At 41.9% G+C, this 17,564-nt stretch overlaps 2 protein-coding genes across 2 annotated transcripts in view; one reads left to right on the top strand and one right to left on the bottom strand.

The window, feature by feature from the left end:
* LOC116891581 (cytochrome b-c1 complex subunit 2, mitochondrial) overlaps positions 1-10,397 on the top strand; it is a 26,867-nt gene extending 16,470 nt beyond the window's left edge. Inside the window, exons 9-14 of the mRNA XM_032892761.1 lie at positions 550-645; positions 948-1,147; positions 3,464-3,544; positions 5,783-5,859; positions 8,321-8,474; positions 9,875-10,397. Coding sequence (XP_032748652.1) covers positions 550-645; positions 948-1,147; positions 3,464-3,544; positions 5,783-5,859; positions 8,321-8,474; positions 9,875-9,958 — 692 coding nt within the window. The 3' untranslated portion in view covers positions 9,959-10,397. The remainder of the gene's footprint in view (positions 1-549; positions 646-947; positions 1,148-3,463; positions 3,545-5,782; positions 5,860-8,320; positions 8,475-9,874) is intronic.
* Positions 9,540-17,564, bottom strand: Pdzd9 (PDZ domain containing 9). Its single transcript, XM_032892762.1, has 3 exons — positions 17,329-17,564; positions 15,856-16,045; positions 9,540-11,201 (listed from the first exon to the last, which is right to left on the bottom strand). The coding sequence occupies exons 1-3, from the start codon at positions 17,459-17,461 to the stop codon at positions 10,808-10,810; spliced, it is 717 nt and encodes a 238-aa protein (XP_032748653.1). The 5' UTR covers positions 17,462-17,564; the 3' UTR covers positions 9,540-10,807.

Raw genomic sequence — 17,564 nt, 5'->3', positions numbered from 1 at the left:
TGGCTCTCTGAGTTCAAGGCCAGCCTAGTCTGCAGAGTGAATTCCAGGACAGCCAGGGCTACAAAGAGAAACCCTGTCTCAAAATAAAAAGATGAAAGAAAATTAATATATACAGGGAAAGTATACAGGAAACTGTATATATAGTAACTTTACAGGAAAACATCTAGATGACTGTAATAGTTAATACTAAATAGTGAATTGATAAGAAGAGTGCTAATTTGGCAAGAAGATATATGTTTTCTTTGCTGTTTGTTTCTGTAATGTTTGGGTACTTTTGGATTTAATTAATTTATTAGTATGCCTGTGTACATGATGGGCAGCTGAGCACATGCCACCACTACCCATGTGTGGAGGTCAGAAGACATCCTTCCACCCTCAGTTGGGTTCCAGGGATCCAGCTCTGGTCTCCAGATTGGTGTGGTGCTCTTGCCTGCTGGTCTGCCTTGAAGCCTGGTTTGTGTTTAATAAGTACATATTTTAAAACAAGGAAAACACAGAAACTTTACAATTATATTATAGAAATATTGACTCTTTGCTTCCATTGAACAGGTGTGAGTCATTCTGTCCTAAAGGAAGTTGCTGAACAATTTCTCAACATTAGGGGTGGCCTTGGTTTAGCTGGTGCAAAAGCCAAATACCGTGGAGGTAAGTGTTCTTTCTCCTAGGTTTAATAGCACATGCCAGTGGCATTTCTCTGCAGAGATAGCATGTTGGGGCAGCATTAGCTTGATTGTTACTACCAAACCATGTCAGTACAGAAGAGAAGAAGTAGGTAGATGGCTCAGGTGTAATGGGAAACATGCTTTGAGTGGGGAAGCCTGGTAAACCACAGACCCTAACCTTGGTTAATTAGTATTGTCATAGAGAATACTGATGGGTAAAACCACTGATAACAAAGTTTCTTTTTTTTTTTTTTTTACTCCTTACTCTTCCCTCACATGACCTAGGTGAAATTAGAGAGCAGAATGGAGACAATCTGGTCCATGCTGCTATTGTAGCAGAAAGTGCTGCCATTGGAAATGCAGAAGCAAATGCATTTAGTGTACTTCAGCATCTTCTTGGTGCTGGACCACATATCAAAAGGGGCAACAACACCACCAGCCTCCTGAGCCAGAGTGTTGCCAAAGGAAGTCAACAGCCTTTTGACGTGAGTCGGAGCAGTCAGTATCTCCTGTTTTAATTTCCAGAGACATGTGACTTGTGATACAGTCTTGATTATCTACTAATGATAGTCGATTTTAAATTTTAAGATGAACAGTTATAAACTTAATTGGGTGGTATCATTCCACCACACTAGAAACAGAGAGAAGGGTAACCGCTTACCTCGCAAGCATGAGGACCTAAGTCCAGTCCCCAGAAAGCACGTAAGAAGGCTATGTGCATAGCACATGATTGTAATCCAGTGATGGGGAGGGAGATAGGTTGGTCTCTGGGGCTCCCTGACCAGTGTGCTTTCCTACTATGAGTTCCAGGCCAAAGAGATCTAGTCTCAAAAGCCAAGGAAGTCATTGCCTGACAAACAATACCATAGCCTCTACACATATGTACGCAAGCGCACATATGCAGTTATATACAAATACATGAAATATATAAAGGAAGAAAAGGTTAATAAAGGAAATGCTTCATTGTCCTTATTTCCCTAGATATACCTGGTATCTTCCTCTCTGCTTCTGTTCCTGTGGCTGTTGCCTGAGTTTGATGTTCTTTGTTTTACAAGCAAGTGGCTAGAAAAAACAATGAATTGTTTACAGATACATACCTCAATCTTGAGCTTAAATTAATACAAAAATGATGACATTAAGAACAGGAGGGGGGGTTGGGGATTTAGCTCAGTGGTAGAGCGCTTGCCTAATAAGCACACGGTCCTGAGTTCAGTCCTCAGCTCCAGAAAAAAAAAGGGGGTGGGGAGGGCCTGGAGAGATGGCTCAGTGGTTAAGAGCACTGGCTGCTCTTCCAGAGGTCCTGAGTTCAATTCCCAGCAACCACATGGTGGCTCACAACCATCTGTAATGAAATCTGATACCCTCTTCTGGTGCGTCTGAAGACAGCTACAGTGTACTTATATATAATAAATAAATATATCTTTAAAAAAAAAAAAAAAAGAACAGGAAGGGCTGGAGAGATAGCTTGGCGATTAAAAGCACTGACTGCTCTTCCAGAGATCTGAGTTCAGTTTCCAGCAACCACATGGTGGATCACAACCATCTAGAATAGATTCTGATGCCCTCTTCTGTTATGCAAGCATACATGCAAATAGTGCTCAAGCACGCGCACACGCACACACACACACACACACACACACACACACACACACGGGTGGGTGGTGGCTGCTGCTGCTGCTCTTGTTGTTGTTGTTTGAGACAAAGTCTCATATGTTCCAGATTGGTCTCAAAACTTGCTATGGCAGAAGATAACTTTGACCACCTAATATTCTTGCTTCTACCTCCCAAACGCTAGGATTACAAGTGTTTGCCACATACCTATGTTAACTTTTGATGCTTCTATGACAGGAATATGCTTTCAAAATGTGATATTTGCATCAGGAATGTGTGAAATGTCAACCAGTCATAGTGGCATACTGTTGTAATCTCAGCCCTTGGAAAGTGAAGCAGGAAGATCAGGAGTTCAAGGCTAACCTGTACTATCTAACAAGAACCTGCCTCAAGTGAGAAATAGAAAAAAAAAGGTGAAATGTCAACCAAGTATTTATAATTACTTACCCTTTGGTCTGCCTTTAAAAGACAATAGGTGAGCTGAGAATGATGGTGCACATCTGTAATCCTAGAACATAGAAGGAAGGAGCTGAGAATGATGGTGCACATCTGTAATCCTAGAACATAGAAGGAAGGAGCTGAGAATGATGGTGCACATCTGTAATCCTAGAACATAGAAGGAAGGTCAAAATAGTAGTATTAGGAGTTCAGCACCCCTACCTAGGTAACACGTTTGAGGCAAGCCCAGACTATAACATCCTGTCTTGGTAAGAAAAAGTCAGACAAACAGAAATACACTTGGGATTGAAGGCGTGTACCACCACCACCCAGCTAAACCAATGATTCTTAAACTTCACTGTGAGTAGGAATCATCTAAAACATGGGTCTGGAATGAAGGACAAGCAAACTGGTGAGCCAGAGCGTGCCAACAGCAAAATAAAGAAATGCAGCCTGTCCTGCTGCAGCCTGTCCTGCTGCAGCCTGTCCTGCTGCAGCCCACCTCGGTGTCACTGTGCGCTGGGACGGTGTTTGTGCTGCCCTTCGTCATTATGAGAAGCTTTGAAAAGCCCAGGAAAAAGAGGTTTAAATGTGGTTCTGAAAGGGATAATCTGCAGAACATATCAGCCCTTGCCAGAATTAAGTAAATCACTATGTTTGGTTTATATTATAATTTTTATCCAAGTACTTGGTAAATTGTGATCTCTTCTACCTGGGAAAATACTATACAGTAAAGTTCTGTTATATTTCAGGTTTCTGCATTTAATGCCAGTTACTCAGATTCTGGGCTCTTTGGAATTTACACTGTCTCCCAGGCTGCTGCTGCTGGAGATGTAAGTTACAAACTCATTAACTCCTAAAGCATTTCTCCCATTGCTGTGTTTTTAGTTAGATGTGAAATGTCTGAGTGCCATTCTTCGTCATAGATCTTTATGGTCTGATATCATTGAATTATGTTACCCAGAAAACTTTACAAAATGTATATTAATGTCTACAGGAAGGGGAAATGCCTACTTTGGTTCTTCTTAAACATGTGATTCTGACATCTGTATTTCAGAACCCCAGAGAGGTCAAGTCCAGGATGTATATTAGTAGATCTTCATTGTATAGATGGTGTTAGTAAGAAGGCTTGGGGTGTGACTCAGCCTTGTCATGTATGGGGCCCTGGGTGTAGTCAGCATAGTCATATAAACTGGGTGTAGTGTCATACATCTTCATCTATCTAGTGTTCTTAGTCCCAGAAACAGATAGGAGGCAAGAAGATCAAAAACTACACAATGAGTTCTGGGATGCATGAATCTTCATCTCAAAAAAATAAAATTTTAAAATAAAATAAAAACAAAACAGAAATCCGCTGAGGTTCTAAGGCAGCAACACAGTTTGTAGGTGTGGAGGGAACAGAATGGCAAGAGGAGAGAAAACAGTATTGAGTGCAAAGGAATGAAAGGTTAGTGGAAAGAGAGGAACTTAGTCTGTGAAGAGGGAGGCTGAAGACAGATTCAGTAGATACAGGATTTAGAATGGTAAATGGTTCAAATTTGAAAAGGGAGCAGCAAGTGTAATCTAAACACAGATTTTTGTTCAGCAGCAAAAGCAACTGCTGAGCCAATGTCGGGTCACATGTGAAGGGAAAGAGAAACTTGAAAGTAAGAGACTTGGGGAAGTGAGTGGCTAAAAGCAGAGACTGGCCCTGCAGCAGTGTCAGGGTCTCCTTTAATAGTGACCATGGATTCTGCATAGTATAATCATCCAGGTTTGGTTTATACGTTTTCTTCATTGGCATTCACTCCCCTAACAGGAAATGAAGGAAGTGGGTAATAAGATTCATGCCAGGTCAGAGTCCTGAAAGTGGGCAAGTTAGAACGAGGAAGAAGATAGAGGAAATAGTTGAAAAGATTGGCAGGAATGACTGAAGGGATGACTTAGGAGTGTGGGACAGTTTTAGAAGGCGCGGGGATAGGGGCGATAGGTTGGGAGGAAGTGAACAGTTGAGATCTTACTAAAGTGAGGGAATAGGGATAGTGACTGAGGCCAGGCTTTGGAATTAGAGATTTGAGGAGATTGTATAACCTTAGGCAGTTCCACGTTATGTTCAAGTCTGGGGTTGTGGCCATGGAAGTGGGTAACAAATATGGAAAGGAAATCAAAGTCTTAGAATTTAGGTTGGGCCTGGAGAGATGGCTCAGCGGTTAAGAGCACTCACTGCTCTTCCAGAGGTCCTGAGTTCAATTCCCAGCAATCCCCATTACCATCTGAAATGGGATCCGATGCCCTCTTCTGGTGTGTCTGAAGACAGTGACCGTGTACTCACGTACATGAAATGAAGAATTTAGGTCTTTATACAAAACAATAAAGCCACAAGTCCAGAATGATGCCAGGACTGAGGTGGAGAAAATCCTAATTTGTTTGTTCTACAATTATGTACTAAGTACCCACATCAGGGAACTTTGGATTCTTTCAATTTCTCCTCTTTTGATTACTGAACTCTGATGTTCCAGATGTGTGCAAGCCTTCCAGGTTAGCTGTGTTTGTGTGTCCCTAGTAAACAGTAGTAACATGGAGTCTGTTCTATCTTCCTCAAGGAAGAGGTGCCAGTTTCCACCAGTTTCTGCCCTGTGCTTCTTAAGATTTGTAAGCAGCCTGGTGGATGCTGTTGGCGTTTTCTTTGTATGTTGCATTTGTGTATGTAAGTGAAGCTTCATTTCTCAGCACTGTGGCAGGTCAGCATTTAAAGGAGAGGCTCTGTTTTGGCTCACAATTTCACTTTACCATGGTTAGGAAGGTATGACGTCGGAAGGCACAGAGACTGGATGGAGATGCAGAAAACAGGACTGGGATCAGAACCAGCTGTATTCCTCCAGGCCCAGCCCCAGTGACTGTGACTAGATTATGTCCTAAATGTTCTGTAACCTCTCAAAGTAGCAACACCAGCTGCATGGTGAACATGGTGACCACAGAATTCCCCATGAACACTAGAGCTTCCTGTTATGTTTTTGCCTCGGTACAGGAACATTGATCACTCAGGAGACCCAGGCTCTGGCCACTGATGGCTTTTTATTTCTGTGCCCTAGGTTATCAGTGCTGCCTACGACCAAGTAAAAGCAGTTGCTCAAGGAAACCTTTCCAGTGCAAATGTCCAGGCTGCCAAGTAAGTTTCTATGTTTCTGTATTATGTATTTCATAGTTCCCTTATTTAAAAGCTGATTTTAAAAAATACTATATGCTCAGGCTGGAGAAATGGCTGATTGCTAATGGCTCAGTGCTTAAGAGCACTGGTTACTCTCCCAAAGAACCCAGGTTCAAATCCTAGCATACACATGGCAGTTTACAACTGTCTATAATTGCCACTTCTGGGAGATCTGACACCCTCCCACAGGCATATATGGAGGTGGAGCACCAAAATAAATAAAATTTTAAAAATTAAAAAATATATATTATTATATGCTCCTAAGAATTGAAAAGTAAAGAACAGTATTAGCAAAGAAAGGGAAGGCTGTAGTTCAGTGGTAGAGACTGCCTTGTATGTACAAGACATGGGTTCTAATCTCAGCACTATAGAAATGACCTTTGTTTTTCTATTTATGGTTTTTGGTTTTGTTTTTTTTTTTTTTTTTTAAAGACATTAGAGGCTAGAAAGGTGGCTCAGCAGTTAAAAACATTGGCTGCGGTTGGGGATTTAGCTCAGTGGTAGAGCACTAAGGCCCTGATTTGGTCCCCAGCTCTGAAAAAAGAAAAAAAAAAAAAAAAAAAACATTGGCTGCTTTTCTAGAGGACCCAGATTCAGTCTCCATTAGCAGTTGCATTGCATATTAAACCATCTATGACTGCAGATCCAGGGATCCATCACCCTCACACAGACGTAGGCAGGCAAAATACCAATCAATGTGCATAAAATAAAAATAAGTAATTTATATATTTACTTTATGTATATGAGTATTGTTGCCTGTTTGACATGTATGCAAGTGTACAGCATGTATGCCTTGTGCCCTCAGAAGTCAAAAGGTGTTGGATCCCCAGAATCCAATGATTGTGAACCTCTATGTAAGTACTGGGAACCAAACCAGGCCTTTTCCAAGAGCAATAAGTATTCTTAACCACTGAGCCATCTCTCCAGACCCATCTTTTCTTTTTTCGTATGTGTGGGCTCACCCATGCCATGGCACATGGAAGTCAGGACAACTTGAAGTAGCTGTTCCCTCTTTCCACCATGTGGATTCCAGGGACTTAATTTGGGTCATTTGTTTGGTAGCAAGAACCTTTACCCTCACTGATCACTTCTAGTATAGATAACTCAGATGCCTTTTGAAGATGTGTTTGTAAAGAGTAACAATTTCTTTGTGTGACGTAACTGTGAATTAAGTCTGTCCGTTCATTTCAAAATGAAGCCTTTTCCTTCATGTTTAAGCTATAGGGCGTAGAAGACATTGTAATGTGCCATACTTTCCCACCTGACTTGTTCATCATGCCCCTCCCTCACTGAGATAAATCCCAATTGAGTATTAGTGTGAGTGTGCGTGTGCGTGTGTGTGTGTGCGTGTGTGCACGCGTGTGTGTGTAATTATCAGCCAAGTGATGGTACATTAAGAGTCACATAAGTAAGCATATTCTCTTACTAGAAATGCCTGCCCTGGAGGGTGGAAAAATGGCTCAGTGGTTAAGAGCACTGATTGTCTTTGCAGAGAACCTAGGTTCAATTCCCAGCACCCATATGGCAACTCACAGCTACCTGTAATTCCAGTTCAGAGATCCAACACCCTCATACAGACATACATGCAGGTACACACCTTTAATCTTAGCACTCAAAACATGGAGGCAGAGGGATCGCTAAGGTTGAGGCCAGCCTGGTCTACAAAGTGAGTTCCAGGACAGCCAAAGCTGCACAGAGAAACCCTGTGTCAAAAAAACAAAGCAAACACAGAGAGAAATGCCTAGAAAGGGGGCTGGAGAGATGGTTCAGACCTCAAAAGCTCTGGCTGCTCTTCCAGAGGACCAGGGTTCAATTCCTAGCCCCCACATGCCGGCTCAGCTGTCTATAACTCCTGTTCCAGGGGATCTGACTCCCTCACACATGGAGGCAAAACTGAAATGTACATAATAAAAAGTAAATAACTTAAAAAACAAAGGAAGAAGAAATGCCTGGAAACGGTAAGTTCAAAATAAAAAATAAAAATATAATCCTAGCTGGGCATGATAGCACACACCTTTAATCCTAGCCTCAGGAAGAAGAGGCAGGTGGCTTGGACTACATAGTTCATAGCCAATCATAGTGAGTCCCAGATAGCGAGGGCTATGTAGAGAGACCCTATCTCAAACACACACACACACACACACACACAAAATAGCAACAACAAATATATTTGTTTTCATAAAAGTTGCTTCATGATTAACTCACCTTAAAAGTTTTGCTTAAGCTCTACTCCAAAGTCCAAGGATGGCCTGTTGATTTTTGAGAGCTGTTTTGACACCTTCCAAACAGAGATGCATAAAGGCATTGCTACAGTGAGGACTACCACAGACTTCTTAGCCTGTTTGAAATACATTTACTGTCTTGCTGTTGAGGGGAAGGGAGGAGGGAGAAATAAAACCAACTTCCGCCTCTTACTGGACAGGAACAAGCTGAAAGCTGGATATCTAATGTCTGTGGAGACTTCAGAGGGCTTCCTGAGTGAGATCGGGTCACAGGCTCTAGCTACAGGCTCTTACATGCCACCGCCTACTGTCCTTCAGCAAATTGACGCTGTGGCTGATGCCGATGTTGTAAAGGTAAGCAGACGAGATCATCTCACCTTAGACCTTCAACCTAGTGCTCTGCTTTCAGAGTGACTGCACAGGCTTCCTAGGGCCGTGCTGGTGCAGAGAGCAGGCGAGCTCTTCACCACCATGTCTACAAATAGCTCCCCTCACAACTTGGGTGTAAGTGTCTTCCCCATTCAAGCAGATGCCCATTTTGAACCATTTTAATTAAACTCTAAGAGGTCAGGCAGAGTCAGATGAGTAACTTCTCAGGTTTCATGGCCCCATGCCAGTCCTTCACCGTGCACACACTTACAGTCTCCACATTCTTCCAATCTAAGGCCTTCTCTTCTAGTTTCTTCACCTGTCTTAAATAGTACTGTTTCCTACAAGATTTGAGTGCTTTGTTACAGCCAGGTAGTGGACGTAGAGGCAGGTGCATTTCTGAGTTGGAGGCCTGCTTGGTACACAGAGTCAGTTCTAGAACAGCAGGGGCTATACAGAGAAACCCTGTCTCAAAACACACACACACACACACACACACACACACACACACACACACACACACACACACAAAGAGTTGTTTGAGTACTCATAAGGTGAACTGTGCTGTAAATCTTCATCAGTGGTGCTTCTACAGCAAAGACCACCCCCTTTTACTGTAGGTGTCTAACCATCTTCTCATCATTGTGTGCTGACAATGGGGTAGAAGAGTCTGGCTTTAGATACTCCCCCTGCCTGCATTTCAGTTGGCCCCAGAATTTATTCTGATATCATCCAAAAAGTATACTTTGTAGAGGGCTGTGTAAATACTCACTCGCCCAGTTCTGCTGCCTTCTCTCCTGCATCAGAAAAGCTAGCTTGGGATAATGTAGGAGCTCTTGCTCTACCTGGTCCTGCACACTTAATAAACCTTTGATTGAAATAATGACATGGAGAATACCAGAACAGCCAGGCATGCTAACAGATGCCTGGAGTTGCCCAGTGTCCTGGAGGCTAAAGCAAGAAGATTGTGAGCTGCAAGCAGCTTGGACTACATAGTCTCTCAGGACCACCACCAACATAAAAGGAACACCAAGACATAAAATTACTTAAATTACATAAATTTACTTTAATGTGAATGACAGTATTTTGATTAATTCATGCCTTTTTACCATTACAATACCAACGTGCAGCCTACCAGTAGCCATTCTTCGTGGTTTTGAGTGTCAGTGGGGTTTTTCTTCAAGACTGTACTCATCTAGAGACCTTCTGTTTGCTTAGCTGCACATGTGATGCTGTACACCTTCAGAATAAAACACTGTCTCACGGTTAATCGTCTTAGGAGGCTGTGTTACAGAGTTGCTGCCCTAGAATGTCTGGTCCACAAACTCAAGGTACATGGTTTATCTACTTGGTGATGACATTTAACTCTCTGTGTTTTATTTAAGGCTGCGAAAAAGTTTGTTTCTGGCAAGAAGTCAATGACAGCAAGTGGAAACTTGGGACATACGCCTTTTCTTGACGAGTTGTAACAGATGCATATATTCAAGTCTCAGCCCAGACCAGCAAACACATCAGAGTCAGGTCTCTTAATTATTAATTAATGTTAATTCAACATTTTTCTCAATGAAGAAAAAAACTTAAAAGTATAGTCCTCCTAGCTGCCATAGAGCCAATAAAACATTGTATGTAAATGTTTTTCTTGTACTCTTCCTAGGCAGTCAACAGGTATTTATTAAATGCTTTAAAGAAAACAGTAATAGAGTAATTAAGTTCACTAATTACATCAATTAAAAAATTTCAGAAACTGTTAAAATTGAGGCTAAGCAGCTTTAAAAGTAAAAAATTCCAGATTATTACTGATGGCTTTTTAAAATAAAAACAACTTTAAAATTTGCTCAGTTTGGGATAATAACAATTGAACAGTCTGGATTTTGCCCCATTTACAGTAAAAGTACATTTCTAAGGAAAGTCCTCTCATCTGGTTTCTTTTGTGTCTGACTCCTTCTCCTATCTTCCTGGCTTGTTTCAGTCCTGACTTTCCAGGTAAAGGTATCACTGAGAGGGTGTGGGCGGGGCTGTAATGTAAACAACCAGTCCAAAACCTCAAGGAAAACTGTACCATACAAGGCAAATGTCCGCCATTCTGATGATTGGGCAGGTTCCTCTAGTGGCGTTGTAAAAGCTGAGCAAATGATGGTGGCTCTGAGAGCAGGTCTGTGGAGCCTGTTCCACAGGGAAGTAAGGAAGAAGGCGTTTCTGTAGTCATGGGAGGGCTGGTAAGTCGTGTAGGAAATACACAAATCAACACCATGGTAAGACATAAAAATTGGATGTTTAAAAATAAAAAGTTCTATGGCTACAAATTTGCAAACCAATACCTAACCAAACTTTGATACCTGTTCACCTTTGCCCTCCTCGTCCTGTGCAAAATCCTCCAGCCAAAAGGCATCTGAGATGGAGGAAGCGGGGGAGGAGGAGGAGGAGATGCGTTCATCTTGCTCCACCATTGCCCAGTATGGAGAAGGTGCCCTCAGTTCTTTCTCGTCGTCCTTGTGAATTACTACGTCGCTCTTAACGTCTTTGCCAACACTAATAGTATTGTCCTTCTTCTTATACCCATGCCATTCTGTGGAGATCGACAGCGGTATTCGTACAGGGTGATTCCACACTGACCGAGGATACCTGTAATACTTCAGTCTGTGATCTAAAACTGTATCTTCATGCTCATCGCTTTCAAAAGACTGTTTGGCCTGCTCTGTTTTCTTTGGTGTACTGAAATTAAGAGTGAATACAACATATCCTTACTGTCTTAACAGTTAGAGTTCCCAACAGAATATCTTATAAACTATTTGTCTCATAAATTAAAAAAAAATTAAGATATTTGGGGCTGAAACATGGCCCATATCAGGCAACTCACAACTGCCTGTAACTCTAGTTCCAGAGGACCTTACACCCTCCTCTGGCCTTTGTGGACACTGTTCTCAACTTACACACACATAGTTAAAATCATTGTTTTCCTTTTTTGAGAAAATCCAAAAGTACAAATTACCTTCATTACTTTTCTGCATTATTGAAGTGTTAATGAAATGGATTTTTGATGTTCGAATACTTTGAGATTTATTATTTATTTTATGTGTATGAGCATTTTGCCTGCATGTATATGTTTGCCTCAGGTATGCTGGTGCCCAAGGATGTCAAATGAGTTTGTCCAGTCCGCTGAAACTGGACTTATAGTTGGTTCCTAAACATTTAAAGTCCCCTAATATAACGTTTATAACTTTTTTTTATAACTTTTCTTTGACTCATAAATTACAGGCATATAAATATACACGTACTTAAGTCAGGCTAGTGCTTTCTGGCTCATTGAAGAGGCTGCCCACCCTATTCCCTACAAGTGTACAGACACGCGCACACACACACACACACACACACACACACACACACACGTGCGCGCGCACACGCGCCTCCTCCACTGTGCTTTAGAGCACCTATCCTAACCCCTGGTTTCAAAAACTCTTATCTGCCTAGCTGTCTGCCTCCGAAGCACCAGAACGTATCTTTCCTTTTAGAAGTAGCCTTTGAACTGGAAAGATGTTTGTTAAAGACATTTTAAAGTGTCTTTTAGGGTTTTTTTCCTCAACAACAAATGTAAATCCTGCCTTAAATTATTTGACACTACTTTTATTTATTTATATATTTATGTTATACTATATTGTTTTATATCTGAAGAAGCAGCTGCTTTCCCACTCGAGCAGTGCTATCACCACAGGGAAACAGTTCCATGTCATTTTTCAGGAGAAATCGAAGATACTGAGTCTTTCTATGAAATATTTACAGATTTGGCAACTAATTCAAATACTTTTAAAAAAATTTTTTGAGGGGCTAGAGAAGTGGCTCAGCAGTTAAGAGCACTGGCTCTTTCAGAGGTCCTGAGTTCAGTTCTTTTACAACCATCTATAATGGAATCAGATTCCCTTTTCTAGTGTGTATGAAAACAGCACTCAAATATATAAAATAAGTGATAAACAGATCTTTTTTGTTGTTGTTGTTCTTTTTTTCAGAGCTGGGGACCAAACCCAGGGCCTTGCGCTTCCTAGGCAAGCGCTCTACCACTGAGCTAAATCCCCAACCCCCAGATCTTTTTAAAAATGTTTTTAAATATGCAGAAAAACATAAACCAAAAAATTGTTTAAAAATCACAGAAATCTGTATGGTTACCTCTCAGGTCAAGAAATATTGTTTTGGCTACTAGTTAAACCTCCCGAACATTTTCCTTGCTAAATCACTACTTTTTTTTAAGTTTATTTTATGTATATGAGCACACTCTAGCTGTCTTCAGACACACCAGAAGAGGACATCGGATCCCATTACAGATGGTTGTGAGCCACCATATGGTTGCTGGGAATTGAACTTAGGAACTCTGGAAGAGCAGTCAGTGCTCATAACCACTGAGCCATCTCTCTAGCGGATAAGTCACTATTCTTTATGGGTGGGATCTGTGCAAGGCATACCTATGGGCTACATCTGACCCTTGACCCCCAAATTTGAGCCTCTGAAGTAAGGTTGGTATATAAAGTTGTTTTCTAGTCATGGTCCTTAGCCATATTTCTGAGCAATGCAGTTACAGAAACCTGCTATTAAGAAATCCTGCTGGAATTAAAGGCCATTCTTGTAGCAAAGCACTGGATTTAACATTGTAGAGTCTCGTGTTCCTAGCACCCCTAGCACACCTCTTTCAGAAGGGTCCCTTGTAGTCCTGTAAGCTCTCGGGGAGTTAGTTGTGGGGAAGAGGATTGTCAGTTTTTCATTCTGGAAGAATCACACATAGGTTAAAGAAAACAAGACTGACTCTTGTCTTCATGGAGTTTACGTTTTCCCGAGACTAATGATTTAATTTTAATGATTTAATTAAAATTGGAATCATGGACAGACAGTGCTATGAACACACATGACAGACACATGGTTCTGGCTGTCCTAACACTCCCTGTAGGAAGGTCTCTAAAGTTTGCACTGAACCTTGGAGTAGAAATGAACAACAGTGTAACCACGGTGTAGGCAAAGAGAGTGTGAAAAGCTGAAAGTCCAGACAAGTAGAGGAGAGTGGTACTGGTCCAGGCCTCAGAAGAGCATTAAAGACAGTTTAAGGGCTTTGGTGTTTCTCCTAATTATATATGTTCCTAAAGTTCTTAAGTTGGAATATCCTGTGCTCATTTTTACATTGTAAAAAGGTTATCCTGTGTAAAGAGGGAACAGGAGTTGACAGGAATGGGGTGCTCAGATGGTGGCTTTGGGGTGATGGTAGCAGAGAGAAAGTGGGTACTGTGGTGAGGTGCCAAGTAGTGACTGAGGGGCTCTCAGAGGGGACAAAAGAATCAAGCCTAAAACTTTGGCTTCTTTACGAGGCAGAGTATCCCAGTAGGATACTAGCAGCCTTGTGGTTTGGGTGTGAAATGTACCCTTAAGAGCCTTGAGCTGAGCACTTGGTCCCGGCTGCTGCTGGTATTTGGGGAGTTGGAAACTTTAGGGAGTAGAGCCTAAGTGCAGAGATAAGTCACTGGGGGAACATTCTCTGAAATACACTGGCCCTCACCCTTTCCTCTCCGCCTCTGTAAAATGAAGACTTTCTTCAACCATACATTTCTCACCATTATGTTCTGCCAAAGCATGTGGGACCAAATGGCCATTGACAAAACCCTCTGAAGCCATGGGCCAAAATGAATTCTTCAGCTACTCAGTATTTTTGTCAAATAAATAGGGAAAAAATAATATAACTGGCTTTTGATTTTAAGGATAAATTCGAGGAGGTTGCCATACATCTAAATGGAGATAATATACTTTGCAAGTGCTCAGTGTATGGATAGTAACAGAAGCCACAGCTACAGAGACAACATAGAAACCAAGGAGAGCCAAAGACTAAGCTTTGAGGAACTCAAGTTTGTTATAACACCAAGAGGAAGACTCCAACAGGAAAAGGAAAATCAGCAGAGAGTGGTCTCAGAAAACAGGGAAGATATGTCAAGGGCAGGAATAAAGGGATTGGGTAGTTGTAAAGAGTCTAATGCTACTTTAAAGGTAAGCAAAACACCCAGGCAGTGGTGGGACACAGCTTTAGTCCCAGCACTCAGGAGGCAGAGGCAGCAGATCTCCGAGATCGAGTTCAGCCTGGTCTCCAGGGCAAGTCTCAGCACTACACAGAGAAACCAACAAAATAGAAAAGTTATCAACATAGATATACATGCTGGCACACACACATATGACAAGCAGAATAAAATCGCCATGGGGATTTCAATAGGAAGATGGCAGATGATCTGGGAATAGGCCTTAGCTGACAGAAACAAAAAACAATGCCTGCATTATAGTGCCTGGGCTGTGTGTCCAGAAGAAATGGAGAACTCAAACAGCTTTTTCATCAAATGAGGACAGACAGAGGAATCAGGGTTTACTAAGAAGGCAGAGGCATTGTGCTGGTTGAGTTTTGTCAACTTGACACAAACTTAGATATATCTGGAAAGAGGGAATCATAGTTGAGAAAATATCTCCATAACAATGGTCTGTAGGCATATCTGGAGTATAGCCTTAATAGTAATGGGCGGGTCCAGCCCAATGTGGGCGGTGCCACCATGGATAGGTGGTTCTAGATGGTATAAGAAAGGCAGTAAGTAGCAGTCTTCCACATTCTCCAGTTTCCACCCTGATTTCACTTGAATAATGGACTACTATGTGGAAATGAAAGCAAAATAAACCCTTTCCTCTACAGATTGCTTTTGGTCATGGTGTTTTAGTAATAGAATTCCTAACTAGACAGGTATAAGTGTTATTCAGAATGATCTAGAAAGTTAATGCAAGAGAAAGAAGAGGAAGTAGGATTCTTAGCACTGTGTGTGCATGCCCCAGTGGTGGTCAGCTTGACACCAGGTATCTTCCACTTTGCTCTACCTTTCTGAGAAAGGGTCTCACTGAACCTGCAGCTCACCAATTAGACTAGACTGGCTGTCTGACTAACAAGCTCTGGGGTTCCTTTTGTCTGCCCTGCTGCCGCTGGAGTTAGATGTGTTCCACCACACTCAGCTCATGGGTGCCCAGAATACAAATGCAAATCCTCATGCTTCCACAGCAAGCACTTTGCCCACTAAGCCAGTTCCCCAGCCCCATCTTAATCTAGGTTTTAGGGCTAGACCGACTGCATTGGCAAAGTGCAGATAGATTTGGGGACAGAGTATCCATTAGTGACTGCTGATTCATTTTCTAACCCAGGTTGCCTTTATAACACTTCCTCATATGACATCCTACAGAATGTCCCTTGTAAAAGAATATTGTCCACTAAGCTCTGGCAGGGTCACCAAACCCTCATCCTATAGCTGTTACCATTTGATCATTCTCATATTAAATAAGAACCTTGTACCTCACAAGCCTAGGTTTCACTTACTGTGGGATTGGAAATTTGGTCTCGGGGATTAAATCATATACGTCTTTCCATTCCTGGGGTATTTCAATAAAGCCTCGATAAGCCTTGATTTGTAGCACTGTTCCTATGGTGATATTTTGCAAAAGCTTTAAAAATTCACGGAGGGTATATCCTAACACATTGGCATGTCCAACACTAATCAGAACATCACCTGTAAAAGGAAAACAGATAAAATAATGGCTTGAGAAGATCTATAATGATCAGGATCTTTACTGAAATATTTTAAGGGGTCATATGTTGGCTCATTGTGACCAAAGTGAACTCTTCTAGCTTGAGTGTTCTTAGCATGATAAAGATGCTTAAGTAAGTTTCTAAACAGCCGTCTGTATTTTGAGTACATTTCCAAAGTTCTTAGCTTAACAGAGGCTAAACTCCAAACCATTTAGATTTAGGATTCTAAGCATAGAGAAATATGTGCTGTAACTAGTTAAGAGAAGCCACTTTCCATCCTACCTGCATGGAATTACCAGGCCCTCCACAGAAAATAGGCTAAATTAGGTACAAAGACTTCTGTTTAAATTTTCTGCCCTTTCCTAAATTAAATTGAGCAAATAACTGTACGATGCATTAATTATCTTATGTTAATTATGCTTATGATATGTATATACAGAACATGTGTGGATTCCTAGGAACCTAAAACTTGTGCTGCTCTTGCCTCCACCCCCTCATCGTATCCCACTAGAATTGGTTCAAAAGACTGAGAACAGGACCACGGGAGACATTGTCAACCAAAGAACTTCTGAGTATCCAGCAGGTGGAAGGAGATCTATACTTCAACATCAAAATCCCAGGTCCCCAAAACGAAAGCTAAGAGAATTAGTTATTCACTTATGTGGACTTAACCACCGCACTGCCCACTCCCACCAGCCACCATGAAGACCTGTAAACTGGGCCTAGTCACCAGGCATTTCTGCCTGGGCATTAAACCTGCATTGGGATAACAGGAGTGTCCAGATCTCTGCAGTCTTTGGTCTCTCCCATTTTCTAAGCCTGGTTCTCCAGATTTTCTAGCAACTCAGACATTGCCCTAAATTATGTGCCTTAACAACAGTTTCCTGTTGCTTGCAATAAGGAGCATGAATTTTAATAGCAAAGCCTATAAGGAATACAGAAGGTTTGCTCTTAAAGGATAGATTCACTCGGGGGAATTTCTAGTTTACAGTACTTCTCAGTGGAGAGCAGATGAAGTCTTGAGAGTATTATTGGCATGGGCAAGGCCATGTCAAGGCCCCCGATACCCATGGAAGTGGCAACGCCTTCCCCAGATGAGGCTCAGAAGCATACCAAAGCCTGCCTTTTGTCCGAGGATGAACGAGTTGACCAGTGCAAAAACTAGCAACTGCAGCTTCCTCCTCTAGGATAACTGCAACCTGACCCTGCTCATTTACATAGACCCCTACTGAGACCAGCTAACTCCTTCCTCCTCCTCAGTACCCTCCATCAAAGTGAGTACAGCCACCAGTCCCAGCTTCTCTGTGTCTGTGGTTCCCTCAGTATCTGTAGTATCTTCATTCCTGTATTGCACCGTCTGTGCATGTAAAAGCCAGGAGCCCCCAGTGACCTCCATTCCAACACACTGAAACCCAGGCTTGGAGAGAAGGATCAGGAAACTGACAATGCTTAATTAAAACTGATAATGGTTAATTAATTAATGATAATTCCTAATCAGG

The sequence above is a fragment of the Rattus rattus genome, chromosome 2, assembly GCF_011064425.1.
Source record: "Rattus rattus isolate New Zealand chromosome 2, Rrattus_CSIRO_v1, whole genome shotgun sequence".
Lineage (NCBI taxonomy): Eukaryota > Metazoa > Chordata > Mammalia > Rodentia > Muridae > Rattus > Rattus rattus.
Note: the sequence above shows the minus strand (reverse complement) of the source record. Positions and strands in the feature narration are given on the sequence as shown.